Genomic DNA, 21058 nt, shown 5'->3' with positions numbered 1-21058 from the left:
TATCTGCAAACGTGGGCACATCAGGGCCTTCTTGTGCAGGTGCTAAAGGGCAAAGAGAAGATCCAGCCAAGGTCTTGGGGTCTGTCTGAGCTTCACTGAACATCTCTCATGGCATGGACATGGAGTTCCTCAGCTCTGCCTTGCCATGGTCACAGGGAGACCCTACAAACAATCCCAATGCAGCAGGAGTAGGGGCTCTCCATCCTTCTCTCCCCTCTTGCAAAATCCGTGTTTTCCAAGGCTCCTGGAAGGCAGGGAGCAGGTCCTGGAGGAAGGTGGAGCCCTACAATGGGTGACCACGGCTCACCAGTGAGCTTCCCATGGGCAGCTCCAGGATTTTACTCTTCACACGAGGGGGCTCCATCAGGCCATCTGTGCCTGTCCCAGGATGTTGTTCCCATTGCACAGGAGAACAGCCAGGCAACACACTCTGGAAATCCTGCAGGATGCTTTGGAGGCCTCCAGGCACGTTCCTTGCCCATCTAAACAAAGACCTTATTTAAATCTGGATTTTTAGTGTTTAATTAAAAGCTGGTTCAAAAATACACTTACCATTTTGGGTTGGAAGTACACATGAAGCAGACAGTGAGGATGTGTAGATTTATTTCCACTGAAAGGCAAATTATTATCTTTATAATCACACGTGGGTGTGCCTGCCATAACTCCGTAACTTTCTAAAACAGTGACCGACATTTTCTGAGAGTTCATTTTTCTTTCTTTTTTTTTTTTTTTTTTTTAAGAAACACAGGCTTACAGTGCTTATTTCTCTGCTCAGGTCTCACACATTGGTAACACAATCCTGTGCTTATAAATTGCCACCAAGACACTCCTAACACAAAGCCTGGTAGAGCTGGGTCCTGTTGCTCCCCCCAAAAAATGTATATGCAGAACATTTCCTATAAAACCTGAAGCCACACCCGTTTTGTCTGGGAAAAAGGGCACAAAAGAACAGCAAAAAGGAGGGATAGTCTGGGATTCTTGCAGCAAACACTGTGGAGAGCCACTCATAAATGTCAGGGCTGATTTTCCAGACCAGTTCTTCAGATGGTGTTGGGAAAGAATGGATTCATGCCAGTAGGCACCAGACGCAGTTTTGGGGCCCAGGGTACAGAGTGGGATGCCTCTAAAGCTAGAAAAGAAAAATAAAAACCCCTGCCCTTTGTAAAGAGCCAGGATGGGCTGCAATAACAAATGAACAAAGCTGCCATATACTCCATTCTAAAGTGGGGAATCACGGAAATTGCTCATTATTCACTTTTTTTACTAAGAATGATAGAGAATGTATTAAGGGCAAGAGGGCAAAGCAATTAAGCACATGATTCAGGAGGAAGATACATCTCAGGCTGAGATTTTGCAGCTTCAAGGCAACAAAAGATGATTTCTGAGTATAATACTCTTCCTTAGAGGTCTCCCTTAGGCTTAATTTCCAGTCTTGGGCATGGAGCTGTCAGTGAATTAATTGGGGATGTTTGCAATCTCTGAACCAGAAAAGCTCAGGACAGGGATAGCAAGGCACAGTTAAAGAAGGGCTGGAAAAGAAGATACACAGCACTTGTGCACTTTAAACTTGGGATGTTTGCTCCTACATTTTCACAGCCCAAAAAACCCCTGGCCTATTTTTACCTGGAGAGTAGCAGATGTGGCATGAGTGTCACACACAAAAAATGCAAACACAAATGCAAACCACAGTGTCAATCTGAAATTGCCATGCTAGGCCAAGCTTATTTTATTACATACATTCTGCAATCTAAGGACTAATATGTTCATAATGTAAACATTAAGCATACAGAGTTAAAATTCAAGGCCACAATAGGTTTTTTTTGGATTGTCCCTTTTTTTTGGTTTTGGTTTTTTTTTTGTGTGTGTGTGTGTCTTTGGTTGGCCGAGATCAACTCGTAGTGTATAAATGCATAAGTTATATAATAATTATATAAAAAGGAAAAAAAAAATAACATTGAACTTGTATACTTCATTCTGACAAACGCACAGCGTTCGCGACTCGGTAAGAAAAACTGGCGCCCGCCTAACAAAAATACTCAGGTGATTTCTGATTCTGGCAGTCAGGGGTTGTTGTCTCTTGCTCTAACCAATAGAAAACAAACCCCCTTAAGTAATGATGAGGTTCTAACTGGTAACTTTTAAATATCAAACACAATTCCAGTTTTGCTTATTTTTTTTTTTGTAAAAAAACAAAAAGAGAGATGCATATTCTGATTTCTCGCTTCTTCTGCTTTTCCCTTTTCCCACTTTTTATTACTACTGAATCAAGTCTGTTCCTCCTGAAATACTGGGAATGGTATAATACTGAGCAATATGTTTCACAAGTCCAAACAAGTGTTTCTTCATAGTCCCAACGCAACAAAGTTTTCAGTCTTTTCAGTCTCTACTGGTCAAGAAGTTTCTTTCCTCCCCTTCTCACCACCTTCATCCTCCTCCTTCTCCTTCCTGCTTCCAGGTGCAGGCCTCTGATCTACAATCATACACTTGCCCTCCAGCACATTCTCATTTCCCACATTTGGCTCAGGGTTCCTGTAAAACTGTCAAGGAATCTGAAAGTTTGGTTTGTCTTCACAGTTTGAGTAGCTGATTCGCTCTGACGAATGGATCTTGTTTGATTTTAACTACAACACTGCTGTTCTACTCCAAGTCAGCTTCCACACTAACCAGTCTCTTCTGCTGATATGTTTCTATTTTTTAAATACAGATAGGCTTTTTTTTCCTGGTTTTTTTTCCCTTTTCCCTCTCTTTTGTAATGATCCATATACTGTATGTTTGGTCACTATAGCCTTATCCTTATATTGCTGTAGTATAGTCCCAGTTTTGCACTAGCATGATATCAAACTTTACACACTTAAACAAGCTTATCAACTTTTTAAGACCACCAGCTTCTGTAGGCTTTCCTTATCATTTCATGCTCCTACCTACAATAGTCTATTGTTGTTTGGTCCACAGAGTCGATGCCCATATACATTACATTTTAGTATCTTAATACTTCTTGGATATTTCCTTTAAATCCCTACTACAAAAAAAGTCTTTTTGACATCTATTTTTAACGTGGTTTGGGGGATTTTTTCTTTTTTTTTCCCCCAGCCAAACCTTCACTTGTCTCTTTAGGCACTTTTAATTCGAGTACTCCACCAGAGTTCGTCGCGGCTCCTCAGGGACCGAATCCCACCGAGGAGCGCCTCGGCTTTGCCCGGCGTTTGCTCTCCCCACCCCACTCTAGTAGTAGGTGCCGAGATGAGAAGGCATGTGAGCAGCTGGCAGCCTGGTGTTGGGGTAGATCCCTCCAGTCGGCGAATTCCAGTAGGGATTGGGGGCAGCAAAGAAGCTGGAGGACGTCACGGGCAGGGCTGGGGGGTGGGGGGCCACAAAGTTCATCTTCTGCGGGTGCGCGTGGTAGGAGCTCATGTAGGGCAGGTCTGACGGGTACTTGTACATGGAGGACTCTGGCGGGTGGGGCTGCAGGGCCTGGGCGATGCCGTGGAAGTCGAACTTGTAGGCGTAGCGCTTGCCGTGCACCTTGGTCATGATGTTCTTGTCGTAGTAGTAGCGCAGGGCGCGGCTCAGCTTGTCGTAGTTCATGTTGGGCTTGCTTTTCCTCTCGCCCCAGCGCCGCGCCACCTCGTCGGGGTCCGTCATCTTGAACTCGCCGTTGGTGCCCTCCCAGGTGATGCAGTTGGAGTTGGAGCTGTCCGACAGCAGCTCCAGCAGGAACTGCCACAGCTGGATCTGCCCGCTGCCTGCGGGGAGGAACAAAGAGGGGGTTTTCAGTGATGCTGATAGTGGGGGGTTAAAAAAAATTGTATAAGTTAACCGTGGGTAGTTGAGGGGGGGAAGGTAGAAGACGCACAATCTGAACTTGACTTTGGAGCAAACGTCAAGTGTGACTCCAGCCCAGGAGATAATTGAGGAGCATTGTTTTAACCAAATCAAGTAGAACCCAGGGTAAAGCGTAGGTATGATTTAAGATAGTAGCTAAGAAATAGGATAACCAGTATCTAGGGGTGGAGGTTAGTTAACATATGTATAATTTGAAACTATAAAAATCACAAATCGACTCTGTATTCTTGGGCACAAGATTTCGGCATTGTCTGCCCCTGTGCCCCGTGCGCTCAAATAAAGAACCGCATATGATCGCCTTCGTGTGGTTATATGTTTTCCTACACTAACAATGCCAAGGTGGCTCTCCCCGAGGACCCCATTAGGAAATGTTGTGATGCTGGCTCCTAATTCCCTCTATTAACCCGCCCCCTTCTCCCAGGACTGCCTCACCAAATCCTGAAGGGCAGGGATAATTGCAGTGTGTCGTGTTTTCCCTCGTGTGAGCGGCAGAATGCCATTCCGTGGAGATTTGATTGTTACCTAATGTCATTCAGCGCAGACAATTGATGGGGAAATAATACAGCGCTCATTTAGGAAACTAATCTCCAAAGTTCAGCACAAACAGCTCTCACTTGCGTAACACCCTGCTTGTTCTCACAGCATTATGTTGCAACTAAATGTTCCCTGCTATGGAATGAGCCCACACAAAATGGAGAAGTTTAGAGCAAGCTGGGCCCGTGCCAAACCATATCATCCCTTTGCAGCATTTGGGGAAATGCAGAACGGAAACTTATTAGCTCGCTGTTGCACTGCATACAACCAGAGGGCAAAACAATTGCAAGAACAGTGAAAAGGTCCATAAAACACATCCTTGTCATCATGCTGCTTCAAATGAGTTAAAATGATTATTTTACATTAAGACATTAAAATGTTGCTGTCGTATTTTTTTCTCGCTCTCTGCCAATTCCACCGCAAAAAGAAAATAGTCTGCCATAAACTTTTCAAAAGTGAGGTGGGGCAACAAAATGTGTCCATTGTGGACAAGTGAAAGTAGATTTCAAAGGGCCTTGCCACTGCTAGTCATGTTAGAAGCTTAGCATTTTTTGACAAAGCAACACTGAAATGATGCAAAATGCAGCTGAAGCAGCCTGCGATGCAATCTGTTTCACAAGCACGGTGTCAGCAGAGTTTACCAACCAGCCTGGATGTGCTAACTCTGAACTAAGTCTCTGAGCAGAAATTGGTTGGGTTTCTTTCTTTTTTTTTTTATCCAAAGCAGCTATGTGGGTATAATAAACAAGCTTTTCTTTAGAGAGCTTATAGTAGCAATTACAATATTGAGCTAGAGCAGCATCTGAAACCCATTAGCAGTTTATACTTCAGTGCAACTGAAACCCATATTCATTTAAATTGTATTTATCCAAACTGGTCTTAATGAATTTCTTCTGTTCCATTAACATGCATTAAATAAACAAACAAATAAAAGAATCCATGGTATGAGCAAGGCATGCAAGTTTTAATACACGAAACATAACAAGAGGATTAGGCTTTGAAAATCAATAAACAGTTCAGCACTGGACAAAACACAAATTTTTGAATAAGCAATCCAACATATGTTCTAACATAAACACTTGCCTTCCAAATGTAATATATAGTCCTATGAAAATAAATGGTTGCTGTCAATTTCCTTTTAATGAGAGAGTAATTCCACCAATTTATAAACACAGAAAACATGTTAAAGCACAGGAATGATGGCGTGGAGGAATTCCATATCCAAATGTTAAAAAGCATCCCAATCCAGATCGTTTTAGTGTCATCCACAGTAATGAAGCCAACCAAATGGACACTTGATAGAAGTTAGGAAGCCATGATTTATGACCAAATTAAAGGGACGTAGGCCCCCACTTCCAGTCAAGACCAGTGTTGCCTGGAAACCCCCACCACCTCAGGCCATTTGGAAAATCCTGTTCTTAACACTTACTTAATTACTTTCCTCTGCCACACAAAACTGTTTAGAGAGTCAGCTAATCTAGAACTGTGCTCGAGGTCAGGAAACTGATCTGCATTTTGGCAATTTCAGGCCCTGAAAAGCAGTAAGATTGCTGTAAAAAGAACCATTGTCACTGGGGGCTGAGGAGATATGTGTGGAACAAGGAATGCTGTGCCCTGGGACCGTCCAGGCAAGGGACACACGTGGAACACACAGGGTCAGTCTGTTGTGGTGGGCTGTGGTGTTGACCATGGTGCTGTACACCCACAGAGTGTCCTGGGGACCTGGAGCAGTGAAATCTGCACAATTCCCAATCAGAACTACTAAATCATCCTTGTCTTTAGCAAAAACAAGCTGGCCCAGGGTTGCACTCGATGGCCCTTGAGGTGTTTTCCAGCCTGAGTGATTCTGTGAGTCTGTGATTGTCTTCTAAGCTACACGTCCCTATCCACAATGCACCCCATCGTCTTCTTGAGTGGGAGAACACTTCTGAAGTGTTTAACCCCGTTATTCTTTGCAAATAGATTATACTTTCCTGGGTTTTGTTCTTTTTTTCCTATATATTTCTGCTGGGTTATTCATCCCAAACATTGGTATTCATCAAGGCCAGTGTGATATTGTGTTGTGGATTAACAGAACCTGGGACACAGCTGATGAAGAGATTTTTACCCTTCAGGAGGGGTAACTGGAGACCAGATGGGTTCTCTTACACCCCTTAACCAAATCTGATGTTCAGGAAACTGAAGTGAGCTTCACCTTCAAAGGCTGGACTCTCTGGAGGTCCTTTCCAACCTTAATGATTCCAAATTCCTCAGTCCCACCCTTGTGTAATTCAGAAATTCTGCAACACCCCCTGAGCCACACTGAAGAGTGGGAGAATCAGGGACATCCCCTTCCAGGTCTGGTCTTGAAGCTGAAGTGGGGACACGCAGCAGTGAAAGAAAGGAAAGCCTCCTAAACCAGCAAAATCCCTTCTCACCTGGATTTGCAAGTCGGCTGCTGGTCGGCCCAAGAATCTGATAGGGATCTACAAAATGGTGAAAGAAAGATTTAAAATCATGCAACGGTGATGCCAAGTACTTTAGGTGCTATTTCTGAACCTTGTGAGGAGCAGTGTGCCCTGCCTGATGGGACAGCAGGCCCACCACCTACGCAATTTTCTCCCTCTGCATGGCAGTATTTGCCTGTTTTCCTTTCAAACTCGGTGTGCAAGGATATACATTTGCCTTTTGTACTGTATTAACGTGCAGGTGCAGATATTCAGAATGTAAATTTTGTTATGAAGCATTCTGGTGGTGGAATCTCCATCCCTGGAAGTGTCCCAGAAAGGCCTGGAGGTGGCACTCAGTGCTCTGGTCTGGGTGACAAGGTGGGGATGGGTCACAGGGTGGATTCAATGACCTTGGAGGTCCTTTCCACTCTCAGTGATTCCATGATTCTGTGATTCCCTTCTGCCACTGCACTCCAGTGAGGGATCCCATGGATTAACCCTGCAGCTGGGGTTTTCAGAACAGGCTCTGTCAGCCTTCCAATGCCTGCAGCATCTCAGTATTTCCCTCTAGGAATTCCCTCTGGAAATGGAAACTTGCTTTGGGCCTGAAATCCAACAGGGAAAAAGGGAAGGCTGTGACAGCAGGACAAAAAGCCAAAGCAATGGGCTGCAAGCACTGAGTGACCCTGTGGCTTTTACAGCCAAGACGACCATCAGGTTACATTCCTTACACATTTAAATCCTCTGTGCAGCTCACACACAGCCACTAAAAGGTGCCCAGGACTTATATAAATCATGGGTATATTTCTAGGAAGATTCTCGTGGTTGGAAGGCCAGATTAGATAAAACACTGGGTAAAAATCAGTGTAATACGTCCCAGCCAGTCTGTGCATGAGTTAATGAGACCTAGTCATGCACAGTCTTGTTTAGCTGTAACAAAAACCAGAATAATGATTTAAAATCCATGTGATAAAAACTGGCTCAGAGTCTTCTGAGCTAAGAATATCCTCTAAATCTCTTTTATTTCCTCCTTCTAACCTTTTGCTGTTAACAAAAGCCATGACTGACTCAGAACCTTTGTAGTGCTCTCCAGCTACCTGTCCAAAATGCAGCTGAATTTGCAATAAGGGATTAGGTCCCACCCCATGGATTTGCTGCTCTGAAAACACAAAAGGCGCACATTTTGCTAAACCACGACTCTACAAACCCATAAACTTCTGCTTTCTCCTCAGTTTTCCAACAGACTGAGAATCCCTCTAATATTCCTGCTGGGTTTCAGGAGCTAAATGGGTTTCTGTAGGGTATAATCCATTCCCTTTTTTTTTTTTTCTTGGCTCATACACATTTTCCAGCTGCTGGCATCTCAACTACTGGGGTCTTCTGACATCTCTACCTTCCACCTTTGTACTCAACCTGTAGACAGATTTTTTTTTAATAGCACTTTTATTCTGGAGGGCTGTCACTGCCTTTAAACATTACATTCATCCCAAATCCAGCTGCAGAGCAAAGCCCTTTCACTCTGGGGTTTTGGTGGTCTCCAGCTGGAATGGTCTGAACCAGACTGTGCAGTTTGGCTGCCCTTCTCATCATATTCAACAAACCCAGGCAGAATTCAAAGCAAATGACACCCACCTAGCTGAGGACGCTGGTCTTCTGTTTTGGGAACTGTTGAGGATGATGGCTGAGTAGCTGAAAATGGAAAAAAAAACCCCAAAAAAACAACGTGTAGTTATTTTTCCAGTTAGGAAGTTGCTCACCAAACCCATGAGAAGTCCCCAGACCTGGAACTCCTGCTGCCCTCTGCTCCAGGATGGACACAACAGGATTTAAAGATCCTAAAAAGCTTTTTAAGGCTCTATGGTCATGGACTTGAGGAAGTTTAAGGAAGGATGTGGCTGCCCAGTGACACCTCCCAGAACTGCCTATACAATTGGCTTTCCAAAAATGCACAGATAAAACCCCTCCAGAGCTCCTGTAATTCCCTCTGGAGTCTAATCCATGTTTCCCCAGCTGTGCAGATGCTTTTACCTTTTGACTGGGGGCTGGGGTGGCTGTGACTCGTCCATGCTGATCTCCTGGCTTGCTCATAAGGCAAATCTGTGAAGGAAAAAAGACACTTATTCATGCAGCTATGGCCTAAAGTGGTTATGTCCAAAAAGGGCACCTTTAAAGGGATTCAGTATTTGGAAAATCACTGAAACAGGCAGGGAATTCTTTGTTTAAAACCTTTATTGTCTCTAAAAACAACAGTAAAACAACAGGTGTGCTCTGCACTGCTCTGCAGAGGTGCCTTTTGTTGCCAGGAGTCTGAGCTGCACTGCAACAGGTGGTGCAAGGAATCTTTAGAGACAATACAGAGTTCAGCACTTCCAAAGGTTCAGGGGACTCCCTTTGGTCGCCTTCCTCAGCCCAGGACACCAAGGAATGGCACACACTGACATCATGAATAATCCATGCTAGAATCTTGCAGGAAAAGTCCTCCACGAGCTCATTTTATGCATAAACCCTCCCAAATTCAGCATCTAAGAGTATTTCCTTTTAAGAAGACAAGCTTTAGTTGATTTATTCCTTTCTGCTTCTACGGACAAGCTCCTTAAATTTACACATCTAAATTTTCATTTCCCTTTCTTTCATTCACTCGTTACTTCGATTTTCTTTCAGTGCTTTAGCATATTAAAAAACTTGAAAAAAACCCCTAAACCATAAAAGCTTTCTTCATAAAGCAAATGTAGTAAATTCAAATGTTTGGTTTACCCTTAGAAATCTTTGGCAGTTTCCTGTGCTTTTCCACAGCTGACTTTAGCACGTTAGCTAAAATTACTGCCAAAATCAGAGACTTATGTAACTTCCAGGATCTCAGGAAGGGAGCAGTGCCCACCTGGTGGAACTAAGTTGGTGCAGATGTCTCGACTCTCAACACTACTTGTGCTTTATTTTAGAATTCATGTTTGGAAATGAAACCAGTGAGAAAGGAAAGAAACAGCCCCAGACTGGCTCTGTGTGAGGCAGATGTATCTGCCCATTCCCAAGCACTGGGGGAAGCAGCATTGCTTGGAAATAAAGTGTAATGCACAACCAAAAAGTGTAAAGCACAACCAAAAAGTGTAAAGCACAACCAAATTGCCATGAATTCTTTTAGTCTGTTTGGTACTGCCAGCACTGCCACCTCCCAGAATCCTACATTTCAAAACCTTTGTTTTTGCTGAGATTTGCAATTGATTTTTGTACTGCATTTTCATAATGAGCAACCTTGTATCCCTGATTTCTTCAGAACTATTCCACAGCTTCAGAGAAAATAATGTGAGTTTTACAGGTGCTCACCTCTGAGCAGAACATGAATCACTGTGACTGCAGGTGTCCTGCCCAGGCTGAGATCAACACTGCTGCTTGGTTAGAGACTTTATCATCTCACAAACAATAAATTCAGATTACTCTGGTTGTAATTCCAGTGGTTCTGAGTCTCTGTACAGAGGGGGCTCAGCTGTGGGGGGCTGGCAGGTATTCTGTGCAGTCCTGCCTTGCCTGGCCAGTTCCCCACCTCCAGGGCAGGTTCTCTGCCTCCCCCTCTCCAGACTCCCTTGCCAGGCAGATTCTGGTGACATAAGGAACCTTTTTTTCCCTCCCAGTTTTTCCACTCCCTGCCCAGAAAGACATTGTCCCAGCCACAATTCCACCCACAACCTCTTCCTTTTCTTTCTTTCTTTCTTCCTTTCTTTCTTCTCTTTCTTTCTTTCTTTCTTTCTTTCTTTCTTTCTTTCTTCTTCTTTCTTTCTTTCTTTCTTTCTTTCTTTCTTTCCTTTCTTTCTTTCTTTCTTTCTTTCTTTCTTTCTTTCTTTCTTCTCTTTCTTTCTTTCTTTCTTTCTTTCTTTCTTCTTTCTTTCTTTCTTTCTTCTTTCTTTCTTTCTTTCTTTCTTCTTTCTTTCTTTCTTTCTTTCTTTCTTTCTTTCTTCTCTTTCTTCTTCTTTCTTTCTTTCTTTCTTTCTTTCTTTCTTTCTTTCTTTCTTTCTTTCTCGATCTCTCTCTCTCTCTTTCTGTCTTTCTTTCTTTCTTTCTCTTTTTATCTCTTTCTCTCTCTCTTTTCTTTCCCTCTTTTTCTTTCTTCTTTCTCTCTTTCTTTCTTTCTTTCTTCTTCTTTCTTTCTTTCTTTCTTTCTTTCTTTCTTTCTTCTTCTTTCTTTCTTTCTTTCTTTCTTTCTTTCTTTCTTTCTTTCTTTCTTTCTTTCTTTCTTTCTTTCTTTCTTTCTTTCTTTCTTTCTTTCTCGATCTCTCTCTTTCTCTCTCTCTTTTCTTTCCCTCTTTTTCTTTCTTTCTTTCTTTCTTTCTTTCTTTCTTTCTTTCTTTCTTTCTTTCTTTCTTTCTTTCTTTCTTTCTTCTTCTTTCTTTCTTTCTTTCTTTCTTTCTTTCTTTCTTTCTTTCTTTCTTTCTTTCTTCTTCTTTCTTTCTTTCTTTCTTTCTTTCTTTCTTCTTTCTTTCTTTCTTTCCTTCTTTCCTTCTTTCCTTCTTTCTTTCCTTCTTTCCTTCTTTCTTTCCTTCTTTCCTTCTTTCTCTCTTTCCTTCTTTCTTTCTTTCTCTCCTTTCCTTCTTTCTTTCTTTCTCTCCCTCTCTCCCTCTCCTCTCCTCTCCTCTCCTCTCCTCTCCTCTCCTCTCCTCTCCTCTCCTCTCCTCTCCTCTCCTCTCCTCTCCTCTCCTCTCCTCTCCTCTCCTCTCCTCTCCTCTCCTCTCCTCTCCTCTCCTCTCCTCTCCTCTCCTCTCCTCTCCTCTCCTCTCCTCTCCTCTCCTCTCCTCTCCTCTCCTCTCCTCTCCTCTCCTCTCCTCTCCTCTCCTCTCCTCTCCTCTCCTCTCCTCTCCTCTCCTCTCCTCTCATTTTTAAACCATCACACATCTGTGCCCTCAGAGCACTGGGAGATGCTGTGTGTGCTTGTACTCGGTGGCACTTGAAACATACTCGGTACAAATTCAGTACTGTGAGAAAAATGTTTTGCCTTTTAACTCATCACATCACAAGATGATCTTTTGATACGCCCTCTCCGTGAAAAGAAAAATCAGCTTCTCTTATTATCAGCTTTTCTTGGAGTAGAGCACAGTTCCAGCTTCATGCTTGGTTCAGCATCGTGCCTTGATAAACACGCTGCTATTCCAGATAAGCAGAGCTGTTCTTGTCCATGAGGTATCAGCACAACATGTCCTTATCTCGCATGGGAATGCTCCTGCTTGGTGACAAAACCCCAGCCAGGTGTCCCTGAGCTCCTGAGAGCCTCATTGTGTCCCTGAAACCTCATGTCCTGCTGGAAAGGTGACTGCAGAAATCCTCCCTTGCACTGCGAGCCCTGCTCATTTCCCATTTTCTATTGTAGTGCCTTAACAATGGCAGTGCTTAATTACTCTCTCCAGAGCTGCACCCCAGGATTTGGCTGATTCCCACTGAACATTATTTATTCCCCCTGCTCCTCATGTGTGACCTTTTTCATGTCATCAAGTGGCTGTCCCTAGGGTCTGCTTCTGCTCTCACATGAACAGTGCTTTGTTATGGGAAAGCTTCTTTGCAGCCTGTTTAAAATGTGACATTTAACTCAAAGGAAAGCCACAGAGTAAACCAACAAAAGAGTTTCCTGAAAGAAAACTGAATTTCTGCAAAAACCCCTTTTTCTCTGAATAAAAATTCTGATTTTGAAGATGCTTGTCAACTTTCAGTTGTAAAAAATAAAATAAAACAATATTATCAAAATCACTACAGTTCTTATATAGACAATATTTAGTTCTGCATATAATAAGAGACACCCTAAAACCAAACTGCAATTCCACGAGTAACTGTGTGAACGCAGGAAGATGTTGACACAAAGCATTTTGTTTCCTGAGTGTCATTTTAAATGTGAATTAGATAAAAATGCTAAAATGAAGAAGTTCCATGTCTGATATGTGGTTTAGGACCTTTTTCCTCTAGAGAAAATTAACATTTCACTTTTCCATCACACATAGGATGAAACAAATATAGAAATCATAGACCTTGTCAGGGAACAAAAAATCCTGATTTTCATTCACGTCCAGTGGAAAATAGATTCATTCCAGCCTTTGTCTGAAATCCTCTCCATTGGCACAGCTTGTCCTGCAGGACACCAGGTCCCTCTGGACCTGATACATGTTCATTTCTGCTGGGAATTACAGAGAGTTTGGGGCCTCTGGATTTATGTTTGATGATTGTTCCTATACTTCTGCTTTGTTGTCTCATCCCTGTTTGTGTTGACATTCCCCAGGGATCCCGAGAGCTTCTGGGTGCCCCAGTCTGCTTTAATGCTCCATGAAAATGTTTAATTTATTTGGAATATCCCTTCTTCTTACACTGACACTAAGCAGGTGCTCTGTGACACTCTTTATTTTGATAATTATATCGTGTTTCCTCAACCCTAGACTGTGATTTGAACAATTCCAAACCTCTGTATCTCTCAACATGCTCCAAAGATTTTTCCATGCTCCCATGGCTTTCCCAGGAGCTCCTAAGAACCTCTAAACTCTGCAAAGAGCCTTTTTGATAAGGGATGATTGACAGAGCTTTCCATGCAAGGCCACACTGCTGGGGTATTTAATGGCACAGCCACATTTCCCAGGGGATTCTCCACCGTGGTTCTTCCTCTGATCACATTTTTCACTTTGGCCCACGGGCAGAGCAGTGGCTGTCACTGTGCCATAAATAAGGATGACTGTGTTAAGTTGCTCCTTCATGAGTGAAGGGGGCTAATTAGGAATCAGGAAGATATGCAAATAACTTGTGCTGCATTTATCAACTTGCACTTTTGGTCATTAATGTATTGCCAAGCTGTTTCTCCCTGATGAACTTCCTGGGTACCTGGACAGGAATCCTGGACAGGAATCTCTGGGTTCAAGTGACAACAAAATCATAGAATCATGGAATGATTTGGGTGGGAAGGGACCTTAAAGTTCTTGTTCCACCCCCTGCCATAGCAGGGACACCTTCCACTGCCCCAGGCTGCTCCAACAATGTCCAACTTGGGCACTGCCAGGGATCCAGGGGCAGCCACAGCTGCTCTGGGTACCCTGTGCCAGGGCCTGCCCACCCTCACAGGGTAGAATTTCTTCCTAATATCCCATTTAACCCTACTTTCTCTCAGTCTGAAGCCTCTCCTGGTGTCCTGTCCCTCCAGCCCTTGGCAATTGTCTCTCTCCAGGTTTCCTGCAGCTCCTTCAGGCCACACTGAGCTCACTCCAAAGCTTCTCCTGTCCAGGCTGAACAATCCCAACTTAACTTAAGATGTCCATTACTGCAGACAGGCTAGTTAGCCACTTCTTAATTTGTTTCTTATGATACACTGATTTAAATTCTGTTGTAAACAGTTGTGGGGTGCTTTGGTGAATGCCTTATGAAAGCCAAATGAATGGATTGGATGTGCAGTTCCCTTTTCAGCCACTAATAAAAACAAACAAATCTAGCAGAGTTTGATTTCCAAGGATTCAAACAAGTTGAATTTGCTAATGTAATGGCCTGGTAGTTGTTTCCTTTTCTCTCTTTTCTAATTATCAATTACCAAACCTACAGAGATGCATATACACAAGGCTATATAAAATACTATCTGTGTGTACCCTCCTGGACTCTCCCAAAAGCACAAATAAAATAATTGCTGTTCAAACCCCCTCTTTTTAATGTGACAATGTAATTTTTCACCAGAACTCAGCCAATTCCACTGCATGTCCCTTCAGAGAACTTGGATTTTTTGCCTCTGGCTCAGTAATGGATTTCCTTTAAATTCAGTATTTGCTGCAACTCCTCTTGATGTCCCTTAGTGTTCTGCACTCATTATTGGAAAAGCAAATGTCCAGATTAGGCATTTTTCCAGCATTTTTTGTGGTGAAGGGTGATAAAGAGAATATCTTTGGCTTCATAGCCACGTCCTCACCTTCTTTAATTATTCCCATTAGCCTTTCACAAATCAGCACATTCACAAAACTTTCACAGATTTCAAAATTTTTAGCATTGAGAACATCCTTGTGTTTTGATTTTACTCCAATTCACAATCGGATTGTTGTGGGTTCTGCTTGCCTCAAACAGAAATAAAATGTAGATTGCAGGAGAAGCACATATCCTGCATTTTTAGAGTATTTTTCCAAAACAGACTTCAAATAAAAGGGAATTTTAGCCTCATTTTACAAACAGAGAGCTGAAGGGTATTGACCAGTGACTGTGCTAGAACAATGGAACAGAACCAGTGAACAGAGCTTAGGTTTCTGGTACTTTAAAAAGTTGATACAATTGCTTCAAAGACAGAAATTTGTGGAAGAAATGGACTTATTAAACTGCTCTATTTAATTATTTCACTCTACACAAATAAATAGACACATAAATGTTATATAAGTAAATAATGTGTGTGTTCAAAATGGAGCCTCATATTTATGAAAAGGGAGTTGAAGGAGAAAAAGAATGAGATATTTCAAGAGATGAAATGAGCAAGATCACAGCACACAAAAAGTGGTTATGGTTCATACCTGGCCTGGTTGCAATTCTTTGTGTTGCTTCTGGATAAACTGATGTGTTTGGAAAAATAAAAGTGGCACCTCCTGAAGAGAAAGAAAAGGACATAACACCTAAAGATTGATTTCCACAGTCCCTAAATCCACCAGTATTTCCCCCTCCTGTCGAGTGAGTGAATGAAAACTCTGAATAACTTATTTCTGCCTTTGGACTGTTATGTATAAAAGTTCCTTCCAATAATCTTTACATTTACATAAAGGCATTCAAATTACTGGATGGAAGTCTGTGCAAAATCTGTTTTAAGAAGGAGACAGTCAAGGTCAGGAAATCCCTTCTACCACAACCACCTCCACCTGGGAAGGTGGCTTTGCATGCTCTGAAATAAAATCTCTTTGCCTTCATTACTGCATTCCCAGAAAGGTTCATATTTTCAACAGAGACTTTTGGGTCAGACCCTCAGTGAAAACATGAGAAATACTGAGCTTGATGTAGGAAATGGAATCTCCCTTTCCTCAGGCATTGAAATTGCTCTGACTACATCAATGGACTTCTAATGACCCTCTCCAGGAAGATCAAAAAGGTCAATTACTGCTGATTTCAAGAACTTTTTTTCTGACTCTTTTGTGGTCCCCTGAAAATTGAACAACTCAAAATTTCCCATATGCTGATGATCAGCACGACATTATTCACACTCCCCAATGACAGATAATCTCATTTTGGTGAAATGAATTTCAGAATATCATTGTCAGTGCACACATAGAGAAAAAGATAACACACAGAACTGCTGAACAACACTTGGATATCTGTAAGTGGAAGCTGCCTGGCAAATTAGAATCTCTAAAGCCACAGATGGAAAAGGCCATCAAGTCCATCTATTTTTAAAAAGGACTTCAATCTTATTCCAAACCACATCAAAGTAAATGGAAAAATTTTTTGTTGCCTTTGGTGGGGTTTGCAGCAGGCCCAGAGCCCACAGCAGGACTTTGTTTGCCACTATGACCAGTGGCAAACCTCTAATCTCAGGGAAAGATCTTCTAATCCAGTGAATTTTGCTATGAAACTCATTCAGAGTGAAAAAACAAAATAAAATATGAAAGAAGCATTGCAATCCAAGTTTTGTTTTCTTTTTCTTTTGCATTATCCTTTGTATTATCTTTTTCCTTTCTCATAGAGATTTGTTATTTCTGGTCACTGTAAGTAACTAACACCCTCAGGCATGATCATGCAATATTCCAAACATCTTTTGTAGGGATAAAAACCACATTATTTGTACAATTCCATGCCATCCTGTGTTGCACAACTGTTAGAGCAAGTTAAAATAGATCCTGGATTATTTTCATAAATATTTTAAGTTGCATTCTGAAAGACAGATGAGGCATGTGTCATTCTCCTGCCTACGCTCAACACTTTCCTGGGCCAAATTAACAGAAGGGTGAATTTCAACAAAATTCATTTTAAATTCAGATCAGACTTAGTGGAGATTACAACATCAGACTTAGTGGAATTCCCAGCTCAAGTCCCACAGCAGCTAGAAAATGAGATGAGCTAAATGCCAGAAAAGAAATTGTATTGATTTCCACAATTTGAACATTTAGTTCATGGGAGGGGAGACATCCCCTTCCCCAGAGCCCAAAGCACTTCTGAGCTCCAAGAAGCTTCTCGGGATCCATGGAGTAGATCTGACAACAGAATGGACAGAAAGACCAAAAAAATCCTCAGATGGAAGGCCCCAAACCTGCAGTTTCCTGCTGTGTCAGGGACCCCACTCTCTTGCAGGACACAAGAACTTTTTTCACCATTTTTGCACCACCTGGCCCTGCGTGGTCTCACCTTTTCTCTGTGTGTCTGTGCAGACAACACACAGACAGCAGGGAGGGGATTCCTCTGCCTCCCTCCTGATTTACCACTTCCATTTTATTTAGCAAGCAGCCCATGGAAAGGAATCCTGTGCTTTTAGAAGATGACCTACAGCAGTGGGAGCAGTGCCAGCATTACCTGTGTTTCTAGCATGCATTAACCGTGGAGAGTTTTGTAAGGCTTTATCAACATCATCTGAAGTCAAATGTGGAAGAGGAGCTACAAAACAAAACAAAAAGCAACACCAGAATGTAAAAAAAATCGTGAATTATCTTTTTAAACCATATTTTCCCCTGACAGGATTGCCTGAATATGAATCTCTCGACAGCCTGCAGTTTGGAGGGAGCTGTGTGGGCTACGGGATAAATTAGGGCATTCATTTATCCAATATCATAATTTATTGTTATGAATGCACAAAATTTCTGGCTGGTTATTGACAGTGTGCGTGTGGAGGAGACTGCACCGCACTGGTGTTGCAATGCTTGGTGGTTTTTTCTCTAAAAACCATGTTCATTTTAACTTCTTTAAACGGAGGCAAATTTTCCTCAAGCTTAGATGAAAGCCCTCAATCCAGGTAATCCCTAGTCCCTTTTTTCCCACTGAACTTCTAGCCATGCACTACAATTAATTTGCATTTGGACTTCAGGGACTGTTCATTTTTTTTTCCATGAATTTACAGGGTTTTTTTAAAATTCAATTCAGTTGAATCTTCCCGGTCCTACCCAGAGCACAGCAAACAGCTGCCAGTCCTGAGAATCATGCCTGGAATTCACTTTATGAATCAATGTTTGCACTCTCGATTAGTTAAAATGGAAAGAAACGAGTATGTGACCAGAAAAAACATTAGCACTGAACCCCACGTGATTTTTTTTCCCTGCTGAATATGCTGAGCTTCAACTTGATTTTTCTCCGAGATGGATACATAGAAAAAGCCCCTAATTCTTCTCTGTGATAAACATGAGTGAAATTAATGGTGCTTTTTCCATCAAACTCAACAGGATTTGGGCTGACCTCCCCATTATGTTCTGAGGAACAGCAACACTTGCAAGAGACATTTGAACACCCAGCCATTCACAGCAATAAACCTCGGAGTGACTGCAGGCACGGCGCAGGACCGGCTTACTCTCTCTGAGGTAGTGTAGGTGTGACAGCAGGATGTCTGCGTTGTAGCTGGGGGTGAGCCTCTGGAAGTCATCCTTGGTCATTTTGCAGAGCTCCTTGCCGTCGATGTTCTGGAAGAGCAGGATGTCCACGTCGGGCAGCCCGTACTCCTTGACCGCCCACTCCAGCCACTGGCGCACGTGGTCAGTGCTCCACAGCGTGGGGTCTGCGGGGGCCACACAGCACAAAATCAGGCACGGGAGGGGTGTTGGGAAGGGTGAAGTAGAGAGGCCTTGTAAATATGATGGTTTAGATTCTGAGAGTATGAGAAAAACAAGTATGAGATGGAAATGAGGGCAGGCTTTGGGGTGTGGGGTACCAAGCCATCAGCTAGTGAACAATGGTGTGCCTAGCTGAGGGCAATCTCCCTTGAATAAACAATACCCTTGTGCTTGCCAAAGGTAATGGCACAGTTCTATTGGCTTTATGTAAATGTTGTGAGATTGGTACTGTTGCCATGAGATTCTCCTAGCTAGCTTTCATATTAAGAAGAAGGTTTGCACCTTCTCACACTCTTTTCATATAAACACCAGCTATGTTCTATAAACATAGCCATTGTTGTCACATTCCATGCTGGGACAAACAAGACTGTGTGACAGTCCCCTTGACCAATATGGTGAGATGTGGGACTGTCAACTCTCCAATCCATAGTCACCTTGCTAGAAGTATATAATAAGAAGAATAAACAAGGGGCAGGGTCTTCTGCCTTGCATGCTCTGTCTCCCCAGTCTCATTTCTGGTAGGCCTCGCAGTGATGGGTACCTTGTATTAGATTGGTTGGTCCAACACAGATTATTCAACTTGGAAAGACATTTATTGTACAGTAACTAGAACCTCCCTCTCTTTCCCTCTTTTCCTGCTCTCCTGGCCTGCTTTAGCTGTGCCTAGCAGCTACAAGCAAGGCCCCCACAATAAACCATGTGCAACCACAGCTGGTTTGCTTATAGAGATACTTTGTCACCGACTCTGCCCTCACAGAGAAGCTCCTGCAGAGGGGGATTTATCTATTATCTTATTTTTTTGCCAGGGTCGGGATTGAATGCACAAGACTTTGTTTTGTGTTCAGACTCGGATGTTTATTGATTCTTCTCTATAGCACAGTCTCACAAACCATGAGTTCTACAGCATTTCCAGCTAACAAAGCAAAAATGGCCTCTCTCTCTCTCTACAAGGCCTTTTAAGGATAAACTGTCCAATTAAGAAATGACACCTGAATTATTTCTACTTTTAACCCAATAACCAACCACCCCTGGCCTGCAATGCTGATTTTTCTACCCAATTACAAAACAACACCCAGACCCACGGAGAGCAAGGTGAAAAAGAAGGTCTGGTCTCTGCCCTAAATCCTCCACCTTGCTTTCTATCCATTCCTGTATTCTAAACCCTTAAACTCTGAGTTTTGCACCCTGTGATATCACACACTTCTATCCAAACTCCACACCCATAATCTCAGTGCTATCATTCAATTTTGGAAGCCTTTTCCACATCCTCAGGTCAAGTGCAGTGTTCTCTTCAGGATCAGTGCCTGTCAGCACAGAAAAATTCTCAGTGCCCAGAGTTCCAACAGGGAATTGCTGAGGCACTGGACTGCATGAAGCCAGAGTGTTATCAGCCTCACGAAGGTGCATCAAATCCTGGATTTGATAATTTTTATGGCTTATTTGATAATTTTTATAAGCCATTTCCACAGCCTCAGGAAACGGCTTATAAAAATTAGCGAGATGGCTGATCAGAGGTATTTTGAAAAAGCAAAAAGGTTCTAATTAAACCAAAAACAACAAACTAGAGAAAACAAAAGAGTGAAAGCTGTGCACGCTTGCAGCAAGGTCCCTTGCACCTGTTTAGACACCCTGAAAATGTACTGAGAATCTCCGTGCTCTCTCTTAGGTATGTAATGATTGAGAAGGGTTTTTGGCATGCTGCCCAATAGAAAATAGCTACAGGTCTTGAGTTACCTTTCAAGGATCCAACAGGTGCCTTTGTGCTGGCACCAGGCAAATTATGGTGAGATGAGCATCCAAGTTTCTTGCTCTTTTTTCCTTTTAAGTTCAGGGATGAAGCTTAAACTCTTTCCTAATATGGAAACACCTATCAAGGTGTGGGGCTGCACTGCAACACTGGACCAGTGCAAAATAATCCCCTCTTTACTGGCTGCAGGAGGAGCTGATTTGGTGTGCTGAGTGCTGTGGAGAGCTGTGAGCTCTGGGTGTTATAACAGCAAACGCTGCTGAGTGAGCTCCTTCTCCCACTCAGCTCTTCTGTCTCATTATTTTTAGGCCTTTTTAGCCACAGATTAACAGAGTTTCTGGCCCACTGACAGCACTGCAAGCTGTAGGTGAACAATTTTCAAAACCCTCTGTTCAATCCTTATCTTTATTCAAGTGAAATTTCCACTCATGTCTGAAAGAAGCTTTCTTAAGTGCAGGCTAAAAAAGCCAGCACTCAACAGATTTGGGCAGTCATTTCACAAACTGGAGTGGGTATCTAGTTAATAATATTAGAATATTAAAATATTCTGCATTTTTTCCCCGAGACTGTTGTGTTGTACATTGTTACACCTGTGTGCATTTTTACTCAATACCTGAAGTATTGGCAAAACCATCTGGGGAAAAAGAGCCCCAAGCAGTCGAGATTTCTAGCAAAATGTTTTTAATGAAGCCTTAATTTTAATTTAAGCTTTTTTTTTTCCTCTAAACTCCTCATTTTCTATTTCTCTCCCATTCTGCTTTTCCTTGTTCTTGAGTAAGGAACCAACG

At 42.5% G+C, this 21058-nt stretch overlaps 1 protein-coding gene across 5 annotated transcripts in view; it reads right to left on the bottom strand.

The window, feature by feature from the left end:
* Nucleotides 1-1691: 1691 nt before the first annotated feature.
* The window catches only part of ERG (ETS transcription factor ERG), a 143869-nt gene continuing 124502 nt past the window's right edge, over nucleotides 1692-21058 (bottom strand). For 4 of the 5 annotated variants that reach the window (XM_063393194.1, XM_063393193.1, XM_063393197.1 and 1 more), the window contains 7 exons: nucleotides 18265-18468; nucleotides 17280-17360; nucleotides 15299-15370; nucleotides 8835-8903; nucleotides 8439-8495; nucleotides 6795-6842; nucleotides 1692-3743 (listed from right to left, as the gene is read on the bottom strand). In XM_063393194.1, the coding sequence (XP_063249264.1) occupies nucleotides 3223-3743; nucleotides 6795-6842; nucleotides 8439-8495; nucleotides 8835-8903; nucleotides 15299-15370; nucleotides 17280-17360; nucleotides 18265-18468 (1052 nt within the window). In that variant the 3' untranslated portion in view covers nucleotides 1692-3222. The remainder of the gene's footprint in view (nucleotides 3744-6794; nucleotides 6843-8438; nucleotides 8496-8834; nucleotides 8904-15298; nucleotides 15371-17279; nucleotides 17361-18264; nucleotides 18469-21058) is intronic. The other variant, XM_063393196.1, reaches the window with a different exon arrangement.

This window comes from Prinia subflava, chromosome 3 (assembly GCF_021018805.1).
Source record: "Prinia subflava isolate CZ2003 ecotype Zambia chromosome 3, Cam_Psub_1.2, whole genome shotgun sequence".
In the NCBI taxonomy this organism is placed as follows: domain Eukaryota; kingdom Metazoa; phylum Chordata; class Aves; order Passeriformes; family Cisticolidae; genus Prinia; species Prinia subflava.
Note: the sequence above shows the minus strand (reverse complement) of the source record. Positions and strands in the feature narration are given on the sequence as shown.